This window comes from Pseudophryne corroboree, chromosome 3 (assembly GCF_028390025.1).
Source record: "Pseudophryne corroboree isolate aPseCor3 chromosome 3, aPseCor3.hap2, whole genome shotgun sequence".
Taxonomy (NCBI): domain Eukaryota; kingdom Metazoa; phylum Chordata; class Amphibia; order Anura; family Myobatrachidae; genus Pseudophryne; species Pseudophryne corroboree.
The window spans coordinates 430,578,399-430,603,374 of record NC_086446.1 but is presented as its reverse complement, the minus strand read 5'-3'; the positions used below and the strand labels follow the sequence as shown (position 1 = coordinate 430,603,374).

The 24,976-nt window shown below is 44.2% G+C and overlaps 1 protein-coding gene across 7 annotated transcripts in view; it reads right to left on the bottom strand.

The window, feature by feature from the left end:
- LOC135055850 (bactericidal permeability-increasing protein-like) overlaps window positions 1–24,976 on the bottom strand; it is a 203,603-nt gene that overhangs the window by 68,997 nt on the left and 109,630 nt on the right. The window contains exons 2-7 of one of the 7 annotated variants that reach the window (XM_063960386.1): window positions 19,985–20,176; window positions 8,932–9,043; window positions 4,608–4,739; window positions 2,775–2,930; window positions 2,301–2,364; window positions 68–131 (exon numbers count right to left, since the gene is read on the bottom strand). In XM_063960386.1, the coding sequence (XP_063816456.1) occupies window positions 68–131; window positions 2,301–2,364; window positions 2,775–2,930; window positions 4,608–4,739; window positions 8,932–9,043; window positions 19,985–20,093 (637 nt within the window). In that variant the 5' untranslated portion in view covers window positions 20,094–20,176. Of the gene's footprint in view, window positions 1–67; window positions 132–2,300; window positions 2,365–2,774; window positions 2,931–4,607; window positions 4,740–7,877; window positions 7,976–8,095; window positions 8,143–8,198; window positions 8,280–8,931; window positions 9,044–9,813; window positions 10,133–19,984; window positions 20,177–24,976 lie in introns of those variants that run through there. The other 6 variants (XM_063960385.1, XM_063960388.1, XM_063960387.1 and 3 more) reach the window with 6 other exon arrangements.

Here is a 24,976-nt window from a genome sequence, read left to right as displayed (position 1 = left end):
TGAGTGATCCCCTGAAAGGGAATGTTGCATGTACAGCCCATTTTCTTATACAATACTGGTATCCCACCTGGTAATGTTAGTAGAAGTGGTTCCAATTTGCTGGTAATTGCATTACTGACCAGAGGGCAGACCTAAAGGAGAACAAAAGTAAAAACTAAGATACAATAACAATACTAATACTGTATATAAAATGATATTAAACCATAAACATGAATATACTGTAGCCTGGCTTTACCCATAATGCATTGTGGCCTTGTGCAGAGATCCAGAGCTTCACATTACCTTAGTGATGGGTTACCACCCTACAAGGCTACACATCATCCCCACAACACTAAAGATGTACAGCTCAACATTGTCTCTATGCAAACGGAAACTTCAACACACAAAATGAGGATGTGCTGGGTGTATGCCCCTTGGTGTTGTGTCTAGCACTATGGAAGCACCACAACCTTCTTTCTATTATACAAAGTCAGCCCTGTAAATTCTCATGTTGCGGTGAGTAGGATACACATTAGCAACCGTCCTGACACTCCAGACAAAAGATACAGCGAGACAGTCACCTCAAATTGGGGATAGTCACCTCATATTGGGACTGTGCCATATAAATCAAGACAGCTGAAAACCGTAACATCATACTGGCATAGAGGTACTTCTGGACTTCATTAGATCTACACAGCTCTTTAGAACTCATGGGGGCATATTTAACAAATTCTACATAAAAGCTACAAAAATAAGCATCAAGTCAATGCATTAAGAATGAGATAACGGGAGACGTACTCCGATCACTGCGACCAACTCTTAATGACCCCTACTGTGTTTTGCATTTTCAATACTCCCAATAAATATTAGCTTACAAAGCAAAAAGAATAAGGGTGTGTACACGCGGTGAGATTTTTTCTTCCGATTCTGACTATTTAGTCAAAATCGGAAGAAAAGTTAGTGCAGATCGCAAGGTGACAGTCACCTTTTGATCCCGTTTCGATGCCGATGCGTGGTCCCGCGTGGTCGGCATCGAAAGAAAAGATAGATTGTGCAGGCAAGTCAATTTTGACTCTCTCTATAGAAGTGATAGTCAAAATTGACACTTAGCCAAAATCGCACATAGTCAGTATCGCAAGCACAGTCATTATGTGCTTGCGATACTGACTATGTGCCGACCCGTCCCCTGTCGATAAGTGAGAATCGGGCATAGGCCCTCATTCCGAGTTGTTCGCTCGCTAGCTGCTTTTAGCAGCTTTGCACACGCTAAGCCGCCGCCTACTGGGAGTGTATTTTAGCATAGCAGAATTGTGAACGAAAGATTAGCAGAATTGCGAATAGAAATTTCTTAGCAGTTTCTGAGTAGCTCGACACTTACTCTGCCACTGCGATCAGTTCAGTCAGTTTCGTTCCTGATTTGACGTCACAAACACACCCAGCGTTCACCCAGACACTCCCGCGTTTTTCTCAGAAACGCAAGCGTTTTTTCGCACACACCCATAAAACGGCCAGTTTCCGCCCAGAAACACCCACTTCCTGTCAATCACACTCCGATCACCAGTACGAAGAGATTTCTTCGTTAAGCCGAGAGTAAAACACCAAACTTTTAATAAACTTTACTTGGCGCAGGCGCACTGCGAACGTTGCGCATGCGCAGTTTGCGACTAATCGCACCGATGCGAAGAAAAATAAACAGTGAACAACTCGGAATGAGGGCCATAGCCCGAATCTCACCATGTGTACATACCCTTAGACTTGATTGTAAATAAATAAATGAATGGGCAGTTGGACAATCAAAAAACTATATATTGACAGTAACAGGTACATTTCAAGGGACAAATCTTTAAACTATGGGAAATTAGGGTCAGTGAAGAACTATCGTTATGTTTACTATATCTGTATGTAGAACAAGTACAGTATAATAAGCATGGATATATCAGCGAGAAGCTATTGTGAAATCCCCAATAAGAAATCCATGTACCTGGACCATATATATATATATATATATATATATATATATTTATATGCCAAGAAATTTGAAAAGAGCAGGGAGCGCCAATAGTGCATTAAAAGTGTAAACAATTTAATTAAAAAACATCTAAGACGGTGATCAAGTAAAACCCGTACCGTAAAAGGCGGCTAAACCACCGCTTGTATAACCAGCATGAAATTATCCCACAGTACAATCAGCATTCGTGATTCAGTATCCGTACGTCAGACCACGCCCATGCGCGTTTTGTCATCTGACTTCGTCAGCGGGCTATATATATTTCTTTTTTTTTAATTATTATTTTTTTTATTTAATCTTTTTTAATACAAACCTGGTTCTCTATTGCTTTTCTTAATGCACTGTCAATATTGTGGTGGAAAAGATCAACCAACCATCTGCAACCAAATAAGAAAGATGACTTAATTCTGCGCTCACATTCCTCTCTCCATCCTGGTTATAAATATCTCCTTAACTTACACCCCTGCACTAACATACGCAGCCTGCGGCTGAGTAACAGGACTGGTAGCATATATAGACCAGATAACTCTGGGCAAATGTTCTGGGTTATAATAAAGTTATAACAATAAATATCACGTAACACTGATCCCAACTGCACCAACCTCCCGTATTTATTTATATTGACTATAAGTGTCACTTCTCACCTGAAATACACTATAATAATACATTAGCTGTAAGAGCACAATAAGATACATTGTTTACAAGAGCTATCCAATGGTAGAAGACTGAGAAATCAGCCAATGATATTAAATACTATATTTAATGTAACAATAATCATCTAATATACCCAAATTTCCCAGACACATGAACCTTGACATCTGAGATGTGGCAGCTGCAGTCAGACAGAGCAATTGTTGGTCTTCCGATACCGTCACTTCCCAGCTTCAACCCTACAGAAATGCTGAGCCCTTCCACCTTCAGGTCGAAACCACCCTTTGCTGATCTAATAAAAGGAAGAAACTCATTAAATCATATTCAAGTTGGAACTGCAGCCTCTTAAATATAGATTAACAAAGCAATATGGTATATATTTTAGGATTATCTGGATGTACTTACTGCTACTGACACTCAAGGGCCGATTCAGAGCCGAACGCAAGTCTGCCGTAATTACACCCGCACTGCACGCACAGAACTAAGTGCAGATATTAATTTGTATGTCCAGTTGCACATGTCTATGTGACCCCCCACCCCTATATATAGTCCTGGTCAAATAGCAATAATCCTTATCATCGCACACTTGCCCCAGCTATATACATACTGAAAGAGATCAGTCTTACATCAGACTCACAACTGAGAATAATGAGGCAATTCTATCAATACATCGCCAACACTAAACATCTTACAAGTGAATGCCCTATTACCTCCCTGTTATCCCATTCGGCCACAACTGAAGATTGAAAGGCGTATAACACAAAATCGACAGTAGGTGACTGTGCTTGGCTACAGACATCGCAGTGTTAAAAGTCAAAAGGCAAAATGGACTCTAGCTCTGCATCAGCTCCTTGTTGTGATAGTCATTGGTACTTTACCATTGCCATCATCACATCATTTGTTTTTAATCTTATGCAGACTTTTGTCTCAGCAAAAGCTGTACTCGATTATTTCTATATAGATATAGAGACAGATATGTAAAATTCTCTGCTCTGTAGCATTTTAACCCTACATATTTAAAGTGTTGCATAATTATTTCCCTGATCTGCAGAACAATATAGATAAAACAAGCACCAAGAGGGGGCGGGTAGTGGTACTAAGCACTAGGCTTGTCTGGGAAGCCTGACGGGGGATCAGGCTGACACAGTTATGGAGTCTGTAGACAGAGCAACACCCCCCATCCCAGTAAATGATTCAGTCTAAGCAGGCTTGGTCACCCGCCTCTATAGTCAGGGTGGATTTAGGCACATCAGTAACGACCCCCCCCCCCCCCCCCCCCCACCACCACCACCAATTTTCATTGCTTGGTTACATAATAAGCAAAATAATAATAATATAATAATAAAATGTATAATAATAATAATAAAAAAGAAACAACATGTTTTCTTTTTAAATTATGTACTCATATTTACTAAGTAGGACAACTTACAGGGGCAGCCTGCTCATGTCCTACCAGTTTGTTCTCCACTTAAGATAGCATACAGTAAGGTACACTGGAAATATCTGGTAGTTACTGGTAAATGTTGGACTGACAGTACTAATACAAGAATCCAAGTGCCGCCCCCAACAAGTGGTGCCCCTAGGTACGTGCCTCATGTGCCTAATGGAAAACTCGCCACTGTCTATAGTAGCAGGGCACACGGAATTTGATGGCAGCCACGGGAATAAAGCATATTTTGATTCCAATTGTAAAGTCATTGCAGCATACATGTATGATATAAATATATCTTGATAAAATAAATAATAAATAGATTTGAGACAGATACAGTAATTTTAAGTGAAAAAAAATGGACAGCTATTGCATCTAGGGACATCATTTGCACTAAACCATAATACTCAGACACTTTCATCTTCTAGCTGTCACTAGTCAGATGAATGCTAATTGCCATTAGTTTCTATGGCATAGTTAAAATTTTGTACCAACAAGCAATGTTAATAAGTAGTCTCTTATGTGTGTGACGCTTCTTACATATGCAACTTTGTCTTGATCTTCCAGTCTCCTGTAATGTCGATGAAGGCTCCGGAGATTGACAGCTTTAGACCCACATTGGGGACAGGGCTGATTTGTGAGCTGGGTAACTGGAAGCTGCGGACTACCATGCTGCAATAAAATAATGCAACATATTACTACAAGCAAAAATACTTTACCAATATTGTTATTTTTACAATAAAATATATTATATTTCTGAACATGCAATTATATATAGTAGACTTACCTTAAGCCCATCCTTTGGCAAAATGTATGATCCTATTTATTATAGACAATAACTCATTGGCTTCTATAGAACTTTTCTTTTTGATAGATGTACAACCCGGGCAACAGCGTCAATGGCATATTAGAATTTACTATTTATGTGTAACTTTTGTAGGTCATTTCTATAGATATCAATAAGAGTACCTATATTAGGGTTACTTATATTCTTATACTGGATCCATAGAGTTTTCTGACTTTCTTAGTAAATTTTCCTGTGCACATTGCTTCATATACATAGCTTATAACGTTCTTATAACGTTACATGGGGATGTAGTTATGTGACCATACCGACGCTGGGATCCCAACAGATTAACTGCCTGACTGTGGGCATGCCGACTGACAAGGACTATTCTTACTCGTGGGTGTCCACGACACCCATAGAGTGGGAACAGAACCTGTGGCGAGCGCAGAGAGCCACCGATCCCGCAAGGGGATTCATTGCACTCGCCCCCACCCCAGCCGGCAATCTGAAGCTCGGGATCCCAGTGTCGGTCACCCAAACCCAACCCGTGGTATGGGTAATATAATACTGGCTACCATTACTGAATCAATTAAAATTCTGCATTATATTATGTGGTCATGGAAGGTCATTTTCCCTTATTTAGAAGGACTGGTGTGATTACACTAGCCCTCTTCTTGTAATCTCGCCTTCCTTTTCTTCATCCTTTTTTAATTGTAATACATTTGCATATCTCCCAACATATTGCAGGCAAAATTCGGGACCACTTGCATGCTTTCCCAAAAGAGGTGTAACCTCAGGAAATGGGTGTGGCCTCATGGCATGCCACCATTTTAATCACTCTGGTGGGGTGCTCAGCACTCAGGAGATGCGGGACTACCCCAGGCTCTCCCCAACTGCATACATGCCTTTAGCAATAATGTATCGACAAAAAGCAGGAGTGGAAAAGTTGGGTGGTATGCATTTGGGGGGAGAGATGTATCAAGCCTTGGAGACAGATAAACTGGAGACGTTTCCCAAAGAAACCAGTCAGCTTGTAATTGTCATTGCACAGACTGTGCTAAATAAATGACAGCAGCTGATTGGTTGCTCTCTCTGGAAGGCTTGAAACATCTCTCCCTTGATGTGTCCGTCCGCCTATAGGGGGTCACTCCGAGTTGATCGTAGCTGTGTTAAATTTAGCACAGCTACGATCAGGCACTCAGACATGCGGGGGGACGCCCAGCACAGGGCTAGTCCACCCCGCATGTCAGTGCCCCCCCCCCCCCCCCCCCCGCAGAAAATGTAAAAGCACCACACAACGGCGATGCTTTTGCATTTCAGGAGTAGCTCCCCGCCAGCGCAGCTCCTGTGGCTTGCCAGGAGAACCTCCTTGCTTCCCAGGTTGAAGCGGCTGCATGTCGTCACGCATCCGCCACGGCCCACAACGGTCTTGCATTGGCCGGACCGCACTCCCTCCTGCCCAGCGACCGCTTCTACCAGTCAATCAGGCAGAGGCGATCGCTACACTACAACGGCCTTTGGCCACCCAGCATGCGAAGGCGCACTGAGGCGCCGGCGCATACGCAGATCTGACCCAAACGCTGCGCTGCGATAAACTATAGCGAGTGATCGGGTCGGAATGACCCCCCAAGTATGATAAGTGTTCACAAAAATACATGCTGTTATACGTCTGTGTGCTGAGTCACACAGATCCTTATAAATCAGGATATACATGTATAATTGTGTGTGAATGTTTAAAGAATGATGATACACCAATAAGTGTTTTATAAGGAGAGGCTTACACTGAAGGCTTCCCTGTTATAGTCAGTCCAACCCAGATTTCATAGCCTGGTGCTGTCAGCCACCATTTTGTTTAAACCATGTTCTAATGATCATCATTGATCTTGCACCAGCAGTTATTATTGTTTATTAGTCAGGCACCATAAGGTGTAGATGGCACCATCCAAGAGATATACACAAAAACAAAGCATATACGCCATGTACAACAATGCATAAATGCAAATAGTGCAGTCAAACCATTAACTGTAACTGACAAGTACAGGGCACGGATAGGGCAACTCGCTGTAGCTAGAGTCAGCAGGCAGTGGTAGGTTGCAGGGGAAGACACAACAGCTCTCAATGATCCTGTGCCTGTTAGAAAACAGTGCGCGCCTGCATTATCTCCACACTGTGCATACAGTACATGCTGGGCACTGGGACCCAGGGAGGTCTGTCCTCCAATTGTTATACTGCTGCACCATGTGACTACAACCATCTTGTAGATTCTTACTGTGTATGGGATGAGAAATGATGGAGACACAAGTCTTCCACGTAGCTCCGGAGACCTGCAATATAAAGCTGTTCGAGCACCCCAGCACCACTATACGTTGTCAGCATACACTCACCGACTGGTAAGCTGAATAAAACCCCATTACGTTGTTTCAATCCGTGAGAACCAGTACATATACAACCATATGTATGGCTGTATCTGTTATACGTCAATAAACCAACACTAGGATTTAGTAACTGGCCTGTTTATAGCTTGAGACATCCACTGGTGTGTGCCGACATAACTCTGCAATAACAACACCTGTACAAACAATTCCCAACAGCACCCATCGTACGAGTGAGCAGAAAGGGAGAAGGAGACATAAGACATACATGGGTAAACATAGTGCTGGGGTAAACAGTAGGAGGGAGAACGGACTAGTTCAGTACACATCTACTACTACTGGGAGCCCTACCCGCGGCTAGCAGTATGAAAGATATGGTATCCGAACAGCTCATACTTAACAATGGGACCTTATTGTCCTTGTGTAGTCTGAGGGATGGAGCAAACTAGCAGCTCAGAGCCTACTGACAGCGGCCTTGTACTTTCCCTCTGGTTACAAGTAGTGAACTAAGGAGGTACTGTTGATGATACCTGCAAGGTTCTCCCCAATGCAATTATGTACAGCACTCAGGTTCCAGTTCATTGTTTCTTGCCGTTCATAGCTGTCACTTCCTATGTCTAACTCACCACAAATGAGCCCTTTGTCACTTACTTTGCAGTAAAATATCACTAGCTGACAAGTTGTTTTAGCAATTCGGAGCTGGGTTGGGTATGGAACCCCAACAGTCAGAATCCAGACTGTCACAATGCTGGCAGTGGGATCCCGATGGTAAGTATTCTACAGCTAATCCTAACCCACGCCACCCAGTGCCTAACCCTAACACCGCACCCCTCCCCCTCCTACAGCCTAACCTTAACTTTCACACTTACAGACTGAAGTTGTCTGCATTTTGACCCGCCAGTAATGTGAGCATCGGGATTCTGACAGTCTGATCCCATATAAATAACATTGCCCATATTCATATTGTATTACCAATGCCAGAAATGGAACACCTCTTTTACAGCAGCAGTGGCCTGTTGGCATGGCATGTACCCATTCAATACCCTTTGCCAGTGGTTCTCAAACTCGGTCCTCAGGACCCCACACAGTGCATGTTTTGCAGGTAACCCAGCAGGTGTACAGGTGTATTAATTAATCACTGACACATTTTAAAAGGTCCACAGGTGAAGTTAATTATGTCACTTGTGATTCTGTGAGGAGACCTGCAAAACATGCACTGTGTGGGGTCCTGAGGACCGAGTTTGAGAACCTGTGCCCTATATACTACCTTGGGTGCAGTCAGTGCCTATTCTCACACAAATCACAGGTAATAGCTGTTGTGCACAATAATAGCCTTCATCTTGCTGGAAGGCTGTAAATAGCATATAAAAAGTGTATTTCATATATATAAAAAAGGAGCTTATTAGCTGGAACCTAGCAGTGCAAATACAGATGTACAGTAAGAAAAACAAGAAAAGCAGGCTGAGATATACAGAGAACGATGAGTCCATCTGATAATGCCATCTACACTGGTGTTGGGTACAAAATGCCGGCGGTCAGGATGTCCATGTTCAGAACACCGACTGCGGCATCCAGACAGTGAGAATCCCGACACAGGGAATGTAAGTATACCTACCTCCCCTCCATGGCCCCCTAACCCTCTGTTCCCTAATTGTATTGTTATGCAATCCTGCAGGTCATGTTCAGTAGGTTACCATCTGCTCACCTGTGGAAACTGTACTTAATTTTTCCTAGAGGACTATGTGCAGAGCCTGAGAAGTCTGGAATATGCACCTTTGCAAGCTCCTGTTGCAGAACACTCATTCCCTGCTGCCGTGCTGTGGGGAGAAAGCAATAAGTAAGACATCACTGAACAAGCAGCTTCTGCTGATGATCATGCACAGCTGCAAAACTTTTCTATCCATCGTGACATAACTGCCAGCATATAAATACATATTTTAGGGACATTTTATAAGTGATTATGTAGCACGTCACACGGTAATCAGTCTACAATTGCTGCTGAATCCCCATGCAAACAAGGGAATAATACAAACGACTTAGGGAGTCATTCCGACCCGATCGCACGCTGCAGTTTTTCACAGCCATGCAAATGGGTCTGAACTGCGCGTGCGCACGGGCGGCAATGCGCAGGTGCGTCGGACGCCAGCGAAGGCCGTCGCCACAAAGTGACAGACCTTACGAAGAAGCCGTTTGCAACGGCAAACGCAAAAAGATTGACAGGCAGAATGCAGACCTGGGCGGCAACTCACCGTTTTTCGAGGAGTGTCCGGAAAAACGCAGGCGTGACCAGCCTTTGGAGAGGAGGGTTCCTGATGTCGGATCATCGCAGCAGGTAAGGCCTGAGCTGTGCAGAGACTGCACAAACGTTCTGTTTGTGCAGTTCTCTGCACAAGCGATTGCAGCCCTGCACAGCCCTAACCCCCTCCCCTGTAGACGGCGAAATAGCCTGCACGCGATCAGGTCGGAATGACCCCCTTAGTGCATACATATAGGGCCTGGTCAAAACTGAAGCCTTGGCCTCTCAGGTAACAAAACAGACCACTGTGCTGCCTATATGACAGCATGGTATTATTGAGGAACAGCGTACTCCATAGCTGGCCTTCTTTCCAAATTGTTCCTCTAATGATTTGAAGAATATAACAGGGTTGTAGAAATGAGGACTCACGACAGGCAGGTTCACGGTGAATCAGTGTCTTTAATGGCAGCAGACACTGCACTTTAACATGCATAGACACAGGCCTGGCACATTAAACAAACAAACTGGTGGAAAATCATGTCCCAGCCCTAAAGTGCTTAGTGATCAGTCTTCTGCAATGGCCTGTAGCCCCTGGCACGAGGGCGACTCCGGCTTACTAACTGGCTGCTTATTAGCATCTGTGCACAGAACCATGGGTGTATGAGAGTTTTAATCCTTCCTGTCTCTTAGTGATGAGTTCCTGCGGGATCTGTGCCGCTTGGAAAACCCGGAATTCCAAACCTCCACTGCTAGTGCAGACTGAACAGGTTTTACTTTAGCCTCCCTTTGAGGGAGCTGATCCCACAGGAATGTAGGTAATTTAGGTGAGAGGCATCTCCTCTCACCACAATATGTATTGAGTAGTTTACTAAGTAAAATAATTAGGGGGAGATATACTAAGCCTTTTAGAGAGCTAAAGTGGAGACAAATATACTACTACCAGACAATAAGCTCCTGTCATTTTATACAGAGCCGGCCCTAACCAATATGATGCCCTAGGCAAGATTTTGGCTGGTGCCCCCTAGCACCACCGCTGGTTCTGCCCCTGACCTTGCCCCTCTTTCCCAGCACCATCACCCCTCACCCATAGCAGTCCTTGTACCCCCTATATTTTAAATCGGAACAGTTAGCACAATTAACGCACAGCCCAAAAAGGGGCATATTCTTGCTGGGAAGGGGCATAGCCACACAATAGTAACCCAAATTCCAATTACGCCACACGGTACTGCAACTTCATTCACATTTGATCATGCGATAGTGTCCATAATTCATATTACATCCCACAGTAGTATCGCTTTACCTTATAAACGTTACTCCTCACAGTAGTGCCCCTTATTCACATTACATCACACTGAATTGCTCCTTATTCACATTACACCACACCCTTTTGCTCTTTATTCACATTAGACGACACAGTAGTGCCCTTTCTATATGCAACGCCACATAGTAGAGCACCTTATACACATAATGTCACACATTAGTAATGCATTTATACACAATTCTACACAGTAATGCCCCTTACACATGAGACACATTAATGTCCTTATAAACATAATGCGCCTTACACATTATGACAACCTGTATTAATGCCCTTTTACAAATAATGTACCTTACACATATGCCGCACTTATTAATGCCCTTATACACAAAATGACACACATAGTGCTCCCTATACATTTGCTGCACATTATTAGTGCCCCTATACACATAATGACACACATACAGTCGTACCCTGTTACACATATGCCGCACATAATTAATACCCTTATACACATAGGCCCTCATTCCGAGTTGATCGCTCACAAGGCGATTTTAGCAGAGTTGCACACGCTAAGCCGCCGCCTACTGGGAGTGTATCTTAGCTTCTTAAAATTGCGAACGATGTATTCGCAATATTGCGATTACAAACTACTTAGCAGTTTCAGAGTAGCTCCACACTTACTCGGCATATGCGATCAGTTCAGTGCTTGTCGTTCCTGGTTTGACGTCACAAACACACCCAGCGTTCGACCAGACACTCCCCCGTTTCTCCGGCCACTCCTGCGTTTTTTCCGGAAACGGTAGCGTTTTTATCCACACGCCCATAAAACGCTGTGTTTCCGCCCAGTAACACCCATTTCCTGTCAATCACACTACAATCGCAGGAGCGAAGAAAAAGCCGTGAGTAAAAATACTATCTTCATTGTAAAATTACTTGGCGCAGTCGCAGTGCAAATATTGCGCATGCGTACTAAGCGGAATTTCACTGCGATGCGATGAAAAATACCGAGCGAACGACTCGGAATGAGGGCCATAATGACACACATAGTGGCCCTTTACAAATGTTGCACATTATTAATGCATTTTTACATGACACACATAATGATCCTTACAGATATTCCGAACACTGCTGCACAACCAACCCACTCACATGCACACAGCATTCACACTGCCACTAACACTGTGACCTCTGCCTCTGCTTGGGTACAGATGTGTCCTCACAAATCTTGCTTCAATGCTAACGTCGGGCACCTTTTTTTAAATGAAAATGCATCTTATTTGCATTGCTATGTGACTAGGATGCACAAGCAGCTTATGCTGATTAAACTGATATGCAGCATGCCAATATACTGTGTGAGACTGTGGCTGTGTCTGCATATTAAATGCTACACACAGAATATAGGCATGCCGCATATCATTTTAATCAGCAGAAGCTGCTGATGCCCCTAGGTATATCAAATGCCCTAGGCAATTGCCTAGTTTGCCTATACCTATGGCCGGCTCTGATTTTATAGACCAGGGGTAGGCAACCTGCGGCACTCCAGCTGCTATGGAACTATACCTCCCAGCATGCCCTGTCACAGTTTTGATGTTAGAGAATACTAAAACTGTGGTAGGGCATGCTGGAAGGTGTAGTTCCACAGCAGCTGGCGAACCACATGTTACCTACCACAGTTATAGACTGTGCTAGATAAATGGTAGCTAGAGGCTGATTGGTTACTATTGCCAACTTATCCACTTTATTCCTCTTTAAGGTTTGATACATCACCCACTGTGTGTCTGTTACAATCCATGGACTGCTGCTTGACTATTTCAAGCAGACCGTAATATTGAATAATAGCCCCTCTCTGTGACATTTCCGTTCCTGAACAAGGGGCATTGACAACATCCTATTCCCTTGTAGACAGTCCCATCTCATCAGGAGTGAGAACTGCAAAGCTTGCTTTTGCTCCAACATTCACAATGGTACTCCCCCTCCCATCCCCATGTAGTATTTGTGTTTTTCAGTGTTTTGTAGCTATGTTTCATATGTTACAACAATGTATATAGTATAAAGATGGGAAGCAGTCAACTTACTGCCCATCGGATACTGTCGCCGGGTTCCAGACAGGGGTACTATACTGCCGCCGGAATACTGGCGAAGTAAGTGATTCCACCTCTATGGGTGTCCACGACACCCATAGAGGTAGAATAGAACCTGTTGTGAGCTAAGCTCGCCACCGAGCCCGCAAGGTGCTTTGTTGCACTCGCCCCCCCCCCCCTGCCGTCATTCTGGCGAATGGGATGCCGATGTCGGTATACTGACATTCTGCATCCCATGCGGTTTCCATAAAGATGTGTGAATCTAATGCACAAAAACAAATCTTTTTCTATTATATTTTTCGATGTAACAGTCTCTGTGCCACACCTATGCCTCATATAAACAGCACATAAACTCAAGAATAAAACCCACTTGTCTCTGGTGACGTGTGCATCACATAAGTCTCCATCATTCTGTAAATGTCAGGATACAAATCAGTTAACAAACAACTTGCAGGGAGAAATGACTGTTGTGAAATGCCCACACCTAATGTCAGAACATTCAATGATGTGTCTAGATCTGGGACTACTAATGTCTCCCTTTACTACAGTACTAAGTATTATGTTGTCATGTCACATATTATTTATCCACGTACATTAGTACCAGGCTGGGTTAATGGCTAAATACACAAATACATGTGTTCATTATGTCAGTGTGAGTCATAATTGCCTACCCTCCCACATTCTGCAGGAGACTCCCTGAAATAGCAGCAATCTCCCTGACTCCCTGAATAGTCCCCCAATCTCCCGGATTGCACCTTATCCCTATTATGCAACTATTACATTCTTGGGGGGAAAATAAATCAGAGATACATACATTACAATGGGATCATTAGAGCCATTTCCCTGCATTGGTTATAACTAAGGCACAATGGCCCTCATTCCGAGTTGTTCGCTCGCAAGGCGAATGTAGCAGAGTTACACACGCTAAGCCGCCGCCTACTGGGAGTGAATCTTAGCATCTTAAATGTGCGACCGATGTATGCGCAATATTGCGATCACAAACGAGTTAGCAGTTTTTGAGTAGCTTCAGACTTACTCTGCCTGTGCGATCAGTTCAGTGCTTTTCGTTCCTGGCTGACGTCATAAACACACCCAGCGTTCGCCCAGGCACACCCACCGTTTCCCCGGCCACTCCTGCGTTTTTTCCGGAAACGGTAGCGTTTTCAGCCACACGCCCCTAAAACGCCGTGCATCCGTCCAGTAACACCCATTTCCTGTCAATCACAATGCGAACGTCGGAGCGATGAAAAAGCCGTGAGTAAACTTACTTTCTTCATAGTAAAGTTACTTGGCGCAGTCGCAGAGCGAACATTGCGCATGCGCACTAAGAGAATTCTCACTGCGATGCGATGAAAAACTCCGAGCGAACAACTCGGAATGAGGGCCAATGATCCCTATGGCCACTCACAGTATATGGGACCTCTTGCAAAACACAATACACAAATAAATCCTGCAAAATATCAGTCTTTTCTTCAATAATTAGATCTTTCTAACATTGGGACTCTTTTACATTTAGATGTAAGTCATTTTCATGACACGCCTCTCAGATGTAGCCGTACGCGCCCGCGCTGATAGGTGTTACTTTCACAATCTCCCTGAAATGCTTTCTCAAAAGTAGGCAAGTGTGGTGTGAGTGCACATTGTTTGTGACTCATGTCCCAGGATTACAACACACTGGTTAGGCAATTACTATACAACATGGGAATTTCCCAGCTTAGAAGTTAGAACAGAGCTTTTCAGCTCAGCAAAAACCACGTATTTTGCCATACCTCCCAACATGACCCTCTCCAGGAGGGACAGAATGCTCTGCTACTGGACTTTTCCCTTTCTGTATGATTGCTGGCACCTGTGTTGAACAGATTAATGGATAAGAAAGGTGTTTCAGCACAGGTGACGGCAATCACAAATTAAGAGGGAAGTCCAGGAGCAGAGCATTCTGTCCCTCCTGGAGAGGGTCATGTTGGGAGGTATGATTTTGCTAGACCCCCTTTCATACTACACCTTGGACCTGGGAAATTTCCAGGTAGACTGTATTCACACTGTACCTGGGAATAAGGAAATAAGGAAAGAAATATGGCTAATATATATGTGTATATATTGTGATAGAGGCACTGGTAAAGTGATAAATGGGAGACATGTTTGTACCAGGTTTCTGGCCTAGAGTATGTATATTACCTCTGGAAGATGTTTGTGGTTGCTCTGCTGAGAGCTTTTGGGGAGTCATTCAGAGTTGATCGCTCGTTAGCTATTTTTTGCAGCGCTGCGATCAGATAGTCGCTACCTATGGGGGAGTGTATTTTCGCTTTGCAAGTGTGCGAACGCTTGTGCAGCCAAGCGGTACAAAAAAAGTTTTGTGCAGTTTGAGTAGGTCTGTACTTACTCAGCCACTGCGATCACTTCAGCCTGTCTGGTCCTGGAATTGACGTCAGACATCCGCCCTGCAAATGCTTGGACACGCCTGCGATTTTCCAACTAATCCCAGAAAACGGTCAGTTGACTTGACACCCATAAACGCCTTCTTCCTGTCAATCTCCTTGGGATCGGCGGTGCAAATGGATTCTTCGTTAAATCCATTGCTCAGCACCGATCAGCGCTGCGATCAGTTTTGCCGAGTTTTGACCTGATCGCAGCGCTGCAAAAAATAGCTAGCGAGCGATCAACTTGGAATGACCACCCCTGGTCTTTTGTTGGTGTGAGAGAGAAGGGAGGGCTCCATCCACAAGGCATTCAGCCTTAGAGCGGCTAATTAGTACCTGCACCTGTAAGATGCTGTTAAAAGCTGTGTTAGGGCTTGGCTCAGGGTCTCACAGCCAGGGGCGCCGACTGCTGTGCCGGGCCCAGGTACGGGGGGGCATAGCCAATGCAGAGAGTTGTGGCCAGCCCCCCTCCTGAGTAAATATTTTAAAAAATAGCAGCCTCATGCTCCGAACTGGGGGGCGACGACATAGGGGCTGATGGGCGCCGGCAGCAGGTGCGATTGATCACCCCACCACCACCACCACCCCGCACATCACGCAGCCAGAGAGAGAGGAGTGACTGCTTCTTGCAGCTGCCTCTCTCCCCAACGCAGCATGTGTGCTGGGTTGGGGAGAGAGGATGCTCCTGAAGCAGTCACTCCTTTCTCTCCCCGCTGCAAGTGCTGTCTACAATGGGGAATGGGGGAGGGGGGGGATCAGCAGGACCCTCCAAAAGGCCCAGGTAAACAGTACCTGCCCCTGTTGACGTCTTCACTTAGTGGGGGCGGGCGCTGGCCTTTAAGCAGCTCTTTTGCATGGCCACCGCCTCCCCAGAGCTTCCGACGTCGTCTGTCTTTGGGAGGTCTTGCATGCTCCCTCCCCTCTGGCGGCTGTCAGCCGTTGCCTTTTGCTGGCTTTTATTGGCCAGTCCCGAGGGGCAGTGGGATGATGCGGTGAGCAGTGATTGGCTCATGGTGGCCATCTTAGATTTAAAAAATGATGCTAGTGTGCCATTTTTGAAATTGGAACTCAGCAAATGACAGGCAGGGACTGGATCCTCTTGGATCCAGGCTTGCTGCCATGCTAGCTATCCCCGCTGAGTCCCGCCGTCGCTAATGCAGCCATGTTCCTCCACATGAGCCTTCTACTCACCCAGTGACGACAGCGAATCCATCACTGGACAGATGTATCCAATGATGGATCCACTGTCCAATCACATCTGTCTCACTGACAGGGGCACACTTTCATGTGGGTAGAAAGCATGTCCCTGTCATCGAGGCACTTCTATAAGTGCTGCCTCTCCATCTTCTTTTAAATGGCTTGTACTGCTTGCAGCTAGGTCCACCACATTGTCAACGGGAGGCACTACTATTGGTGCCTCCCAAGCCTAATTGAAATGTTAAAATGATTAATATAATATAAAGCAGATACTTATGACACAGAATATGTGTTATAAAGTATCTTGTTTTTGTTATTTTCATCATTAATGACTACAATTCCCAAATAGAGAGAGAATGGCGAGAGAGTTGGTGTGGGAAGTGGGAGGGGGGGGGGGGGGGAAGAGGCGAGAGAACAGCAGATTCTTTTTGTAGGGTATAGAGGGGTCAGTTATGTAGTGTTCGGTACGGAGGGGTCAGTTATATAGTGTAGAGTGTAAGTGAGTCAGTAAAAATATTAATGCATAAGCCTAAAGGAAATTTTTGCCCTGGGCTCCGTTTGCTCTAGACCCAGCCCTAGTTACATTCCACCATCTGTGGATTAGTGCACAGGGTTCCCACAGCTAACTGAACAGGACAGGGCTGACAATTAAAAACCCCTGTGGATAAATGAATATGCCCTCAAGTGTTTGCAGGGGTTCAGTATGATTTCCCGATGGACGGGTGGTCAGAATAGCTGCAGCAGCATCCCGTCCATCAGAATCGCGACAGTCCCCCTCTATAGTACCCTAACCCTCTTCTGTCCCCTGCCCTAACCCCTAACCCGCTGTTAGGAAGATCAGGATGCTGGCTGTCAGTATTGTGACACCGGTATCCAGCGCAGCGTCGGTATCTAGATTGCGTCCTCCTTCGGGATCTCGGGATTGGTATGTCGACCACTGGGATCCTGTCCTTTGGGAAGCTAACTTCTTCCCATTTGCAGTAGGAGGCAAATACCTTTCTGGAAGGATTCTGTTTATCAAATCAATCCCTTTTCCCCAGGATGTATGTCTGCTACTTACCTGTACAAGCCCCCTTCTGGTGATAATGACTATTGTTGGCTATAGCTGGCTTTCGCCATGAACAGTGGTCTCCTGCTATGCTCCCCACTGTCATGCAATTGATAGCACCATCTCAGAAAGCTATTAGCAAAGGTGCCCTCAAGAAAAAATGCTTTATTCTTAAAAAGAAAAAAGTATTATTTGTTGGGGGTTGTTTATCATTTTCACTTTCTACTTTCAACAAACATTTGTTATTCTTTTTTGTTCCTGGAAATGGAAGCTGAAGTCCAGGCTTCTAGTTCCAGTGTATAAACAAAAGCCAGTATGCAGCTTGCTCGCGCACTGTTTTACCACTGACTAGCCTGGCGAGCATTAGGGTAACTCTTATTAATTGGCCAGAGCTAATTACATCAAAGGTTTCCAAACTCCGCCATCCATACTTGACCTCAGGTGACTTAATTAGTACCACAGTCAATTTTATTTAATCATCTGGATTCATACATGGATATCCTTAAAATCTGGACGGTAATGGTATAGTTTGGGAACCTTCAAAGGTTTGGTTAAGTGTACAAGGTGATACAAAAGTATAATGGCTATGCAGTCATTATGTAAAAATTTACTATGTCAACATCTATAATGTCAATACTGGAGTGACGACAGTTATGATATTGATTAATATGTAGGCATACTACCCCGGGACCCCCTTTGTCAGGGGGCACAGGATGCAGGGCATACTGTACCCCAGGCCCCCCTTTGTCAGGGGGCCCACCTCCGACCAGAGCACACTGACATCAATAGCTTTCCCTCTTAAGATGGAGCAGAAACAGCAGACAGAATGTGAGCAGGACAGTATGCACTGAAGGCATAAACACAGGAGTATCATGAGCTACTGATAGAGCTTTCTGACCAGAGAGAGATAGGAGGGTGGAGAGAGCTATAAGTGACACAGGGATCCCAGTTTCTCCTCTTCCCTGCTTGGGTGTCTGAGTCTTGTGTAAACTGTTATGCAACTAAACCATTTGTGTCTAAAGATAGAGACACACAGAGTCCTCCTGAGTCCTGTCCCAGCGTGTAAGTAGTACAGAGGTTGCTGCTATTCTTGCATGTTACAAAATAAATTATTTTATTTTTCTATGTGTATTTTAAGGTTAAGTTGTCTTTGTTTCTCTACAAGACAATTTTATATAAGAGTTATCTTTCAATTAGGTGGAGCTATAAACATTACCAAGCCATTATTAATCTATTAGTTTAAAGCATTGGTTTAAATGTAATATACACAATCTATACCTCCCACCATGACTCATTCCAGTAGGGACAACATGCTCTCTACCTGGACTTCCTTCTTATTTGTGATTGTAATCACCTGTGTTGAAATACCTTTCTTATCAATTAAATAGTTCAACACAGGTGACGCCAATCATATATTAAGAGGGAAGTCCAGGTAGAGAGCATTTTGTCCATCCTGGAATGGGACATGTTGAGAGTTATGTACAATCTTATATACACTCCCCACCTTCCACCGGGGCCCCCCTGTCTCAAGTGCCCCGGGCATCTCAAAGGCTTAATCCGGTCCTGCATGTCAGCATTGAGAACATATCGACATAGTGAAAATTTTGCCATTAGGGTTTATTAATTAGGGTTAGCTGTTAGCATTAGGGTTAGGTATGCCTGAAAACTGAATCACTGACATTGTGACAATGATGACATGTCATCAGTGTGGACATGGTGAATGTCGACATAATAAACATGGTCACTGTTGATCTCATATACTGAACCTATATTGGAATTGCTTCAACCAATTAAACATTTTAGCAACCACATGTGGCCATAAATACACAATAATACACTGGAAGGGTTCAGTATGATTTGGATGGACGGGATGCCGGCGGTCAGGATACTGACAGTGGCATCCCCTCCATGAGAATCCCGACAGCCCCCTCTAAAGTTTCCTAACCCTTCTCTGCCCCCTACCCTAACCCTCCCTTGTGGGTGCCTAAACCTAACCCTCCCTGGTGGTGCCTAACCCACCCTTCCCCGCTGCCTAAACCTAACCCTCCTCGCTTGATGCCAAACCCTAACCTCCCCTTCTGTGTGCCTAACCCTAACCTCCCCGGTTCCTAACTCTAACCTTCCCGGCTCAGCACCCTAACACTAACCCCCCTTCTTCTGCCTAAACTTATACCCCCACCAGCGGCAGAACGTCAACTTGTCCCGTTGGATGGAAGTAACGGTATTGTGACGGCGGTATCCCGTGCGGCGTCGGTATCTACACGCCAGGATTGCGGCGTCCTTCGGTATCCCATCTGTCGGAAGCTAACTGCTTCCCCACTGGAATATACTGTACAAATATACATTCACATAAGCAAATACACAAACTGGCATAATAAACCATACACAGATTAATAGGTTTTGCAAACATTTAAATAAATGCATTATTTTTGTCTTTTCAAAACAATCCTCTTAACTCCCTATTTAATGATCGCCTATTCATGAAATAAAACTACATTCAGATGATTTTATCACATACCATAATCCAGTCCTTTCTGTGTGAGTCTCACCACAAAGCCAGGATTCACAGCACCTGTAGCACTCAGATACATTGCTACAGAGAAGACCAGGAGAGAGGAATATGCCATGTTTGCTGTGTTAGCAGTGAAGCTACAGGACTGTTGTTTTGCGTATGTTCAAGCACAGGTAAAATCACTGCACTAAGTGAAACCTAAACAAGGAAGGAAAATAGAATGAGGAAGTGTCAGTCAGCCTTACAGAAGGTATGTTCTTGGTGTGTGCAGAGAGCACAATGCTCCGTGAACACTTGTTTTCTAATATATATTTTCTATTCACACAATTTTATATTGTTAATACCAATAATGTATAGCCAAATATTCTTGTAGTCATAACATGCAATAAAATATTTTATTACATTAATTGGCTATATCATTTGGGAGCTTTCAGGAACAATCTCACTTTATAACAGATATACTGTAAAATTTAACCCTGGATGTGATCAAATTCACAAGAGTATTTCTTAATTCATATGAAACTGTTATAGTTTAAGGAAAGAAAAATTAAATCATTACGGTTATGTTAGTGGTGTAATATTTTGCATCTGCATGTAGTATGCATGTAATATTTATTCCCCGCTATTGAGGCATTTAGTTATGTGACTAGCCTGCTTTGTCAACCTTTTGATGTTTATAGTAGGTTTCAAGGATATGTAACTTACGGCAATCCAGCTGCTGTGTAATTTATCAGAGACTGTCCCTCTATTCCAGTTGAGGGGTGAACTCTCACTGTTGCAGCAGGTAAATAGATGCCCTGCACACATGCACTCGGCAACTATGCACTAAGGGGGAGAGTCTGGGGGCAGTTCAGCATTTCCGAGAGTGCTGGGCATGAATACAGGGGCATGCCCCTTCCCCACAAGGCCATGCCCCTTTGACCCACCTAAAGCCGTGACTTCATGACATCACACCAAGAGTATGGGTCCACTGTCCCTAGGAAGTACAGTTCTGCCTGGAGCATCCTAAGAATAATTCTGTAATATTGATCAGGAATGTACACTGATAAACTGTGCTGGTAAGTTTTAGATTAATTAGGCAAATGTCTGTTCTACCACACTTACATAACTGTGTTTTTCTGATTTTGTACAGATCCTATTCCTTGGTAACACGGCTCAAAATTCAACAATGACAATTCTGTGCTACTCCAGAGTTCATCCTTTGAACATACATGCCTACTCTCCCAGAAGTTGTGGGCGACTCCCAAATTGTGAGATAGTCCCCCACACCCCCATAAGAGTCAACAGATCTCCTGCATCCCGCCCACTTCCTAGTGAATGGGTAGATATGATGGGTTGATAATGCAGGGAATCTCAGTAAGTGGAATTCCGGGATGTAAAACCATGTCTTGTAAGTAATTGCCCCTTTAAAAAAAGTGCAAGATCGGCCGACACCCTGCACCTCTGATGATCTCGGACCCCATTACATCCCACCGCAAATATTCTTCACAGGGCTAAATTCCCTGGACAAATAGTTTACGCACACACAATTTGGCACCGGGACCTTCTCAACATCCTTGATGTTGAGGTTGGGGTAAAAGTGATAAATTATGTAAAAATTATTTTTGTTTGTGTCAATACTGGTCACAGCAAGCACTGACAGCTATTAATTGTATGTGTATGCTGGTGCACGTACACTAAAATGCCAAATGACATGGGATAGGTGTCTAGCATGGATGGACAGGCGCTCTTAATCAGCCTGGGCAGTGTACTGTGTGTGCACGCCGAAAAAGGGGGCTTGGTCATGTCTTAAAGGGACATATCATGAGTCATGTGGGCCTGGCCTTGTGTAATGCCCCCCGAGTCTTTTTATGCTGGCTGCTGAGCAGAGCGCCAGGAGGCTGCACTGCTCAACTAGCCCAGGTTTCTCTGTGTGGCCAGACTGGCACATCAATCCATCAGCACTTCTGGCATTGGCCAGAAGGGCCAGATAGGGAGTCCGGCCCTGGTGCCTAGTATTGTGTAGAACCCCCTCTAGCTTGGCAAGATGCATCAACTCGACGTGGTATCACTTCCAGTGGATGGTAGACCTCTGGAGCGATATTGACCAATGCCATCTGAATAGCTTCCAACTGCTCCTTGATATTAGTAGGGTCTTGGGTGCAAATGGATCTCTTCACCACATCCCATAAATGCTCAATTGGGTTCATGTTGGGCAAACGTGGTTGCCACACCATCAGGGCCTGATTAAGGGTTCCAGCCGCCCTAGGCTAATACAGAAGTATTATACACACGTCACACAGTAGATCAAGGAATGTTGAATGTCTGCCTATCTGGTATTCATTACGAGATGTCAGATTATAAATAATGCAGGTCTAGGCATTTCCAAGTCATCACAGTACTGTGGTGCCACCTGCCATTACCTTTAATACTGCTATCACATGACTTTTGGCACTTCAGTGTAGAACTGCAGATGCCTGTATACTTATGCCACAATACCATGATGGCAGGGTCTGCCAGAACGTGTAATGCCACAACACACATACAGCAAGAACAAGACACACACAAAAAATACACACCCACTGTCATAAACATGGATTATAGTCACTAATATTCCTTTTCTTTTAAAGACTCCATATCAGTCCTTGCCATGGTTTAAGTACATTCTAGAAAGGTAGTGATGTGTACAGTCCCTGGGATGGTATATAATTGATCTTAACATATTCACCATTGTCTTCTAGTGACTCCCCACCCCCCAACAAAAAAGGTTCTGTTGGTAACAAACAGGGCCAGAATCAGCCTATTTTTTTTTGGGTAATCAAATATAGGGCCTAATTCAGACCTGATCGCAGCAGCAAAATCTTTCTCTAATGGGCAAAACCATGTGCACCCAAATCTAACTCTCTCTGCACATGTTATAGCTGCCCCCCCCCCAGCACTGCACATGGTTTTGCTCAATACAGAAAAAAATTGCTGGTGCGATCAGGTCTGAATTAGGCCCATAGATTTTGGCACCCTTCACTATGGATATTATGGGTCGAGCTACCACGTGGGCGGGGCATGAATTGGTACCCCACCTAGAAAAGCCAGACCAACATAAAGACTGAAAAACCTGGATGCATATAAAAAAAACTTTGACCATTGTGATCATTGTCTGTCTCCACGGCTGGGCCCAAGTGTACTTTAAGTGCAAAACCAAAAATTTCCAAAAGCTAGTTGTTTAAAGAAAAAACTATTTAATAAGAGTCTAAAATGTGTACTGTATACACTCTTAAAACCATTATTTCAAAGCATCATATGTTGGTTCTACAAAGTCAAATGGCTTATGGTCACAGTTAAGCACAATCCTTAATAAATCACATAAATAAACCACATATAAACATATAATCACATAACCATGTACATTAATGCATCTTCTTGCAGCACCTTAGTGCTGTTACAAAGTAGTGCAAACTGATTTCTATTTAAAGTACTGCAAATAGTTCATAATATGCAGTTCCTGTTTAATGGTGGGCATATAAATCTCTTACTGTGGGAAAGGAGGCTGGTGTCCGCACTGATTTTAACCTCACTGGTGTGAAAGTCGGGCAGGCAGGGATGGACTGGGGACTCACAGTGAATAAATAAAACACATATGGCACAGGGCAGGTTGTGACAGGTAGGGGGCAGAGGGCAGGATATGACAGGTAGGGGGCAGAGGGCAGTCTGTGACGGAATAGGAGCACAGGCTGTGACAGCTATTGGGCATAGGGCCAACTGTGACATGTAGGGAATAGAGTTCGGGCTGTGACTGCTAGTGGACAGAGAGGGTGGACTGTGACAGCTAGGGGACAGGGCTGTGATGAGGGGAAGCTAGTTGTGAGCACAATGATTTCATGCTGTGTGAGGTCAGCGGACATGTAAACCACAAGGAAGATTGTCCATAAATGTCTTTCTTGTCAACTGAGGACTGAAGTTGGCATGAATCAAGGATATGCAGATTTCCTATTTTTATCACAGCCTGGTAGGTTGGAAATACATTTGTTGAACCATCCTCTCTTACCTATATTTGTGTACAGTAGTGTATGTCTGTGCACATACCTCAACTCTGGCAGTGTATAACACTGTGTTGTAAATTTGATTAAATAATTAATGATTAAATAAAATTGACTGAGGTGCTAATTAAGTCACCTGTGGCCAAGCATGGATAAATCTAAAGCATGGACCCATTGGTGTTTTTATAATGAGAGCAATGTGTGCAATAAACATGGGCCACTGGGTCCAGGGGAGCCCACACCTCACACACTGCACCCATGTGTTAATACTAACCTTTCCGGAATCCCACATAGGGCACTGCAGCCACTGCAAACATCAGAGCCAAATTGTCCGCCGTGCATGCGCAGAAGTGAAATTAGTCTCCGGAACTGCGCTGTGAAAAGGATGGTGCTCATATGGAGTCTGCACACAGGTCCGCTCCTCTTTTAACATTCCCCTGTCTGGTCCGTTGGGGTGCCTTGAAGACCGCATTTGAGAACCTCTGCTTTATATTTATAATATAGCAATTTAGGATGATGTGTGTGTCTATCAAGTCAGCTGAGATGTCAAAAGAATATAAACAGTCACATTTTCCCTAGTAGAAGAAAATATTAAATCCCTAGCTACATGCTAGCAAGCAGACTAGTCCCTGTATCCAGGGGCGGATCTAGGGGTGTGTCACGTAAGGCGGGTGTTGGAAATCCGACTGAGGTTGGGCTTGGGAGACTGGTGCCTGAGGAGGGGAAAGGCGAGGAGGCTGAATGTAATTCCTTCTCATGTGATGGGGAGTACAAGGAAATACTGAAGTCGATGAGGAAGATATATTTATGTGATTTAATGAAATAACAATGATTCACAAAGACTGGGGTTATCCAATAGCAGAACTTAAGAAGATTACTGATTAAAGAACTGAAGACTGTGGCTGTGACTTTAAGATGTGGCTGAAGAATACTGAATGAAGAATTGAATACTGTGGCTGTTACTTTAAGACGAGGCTGAAGAATA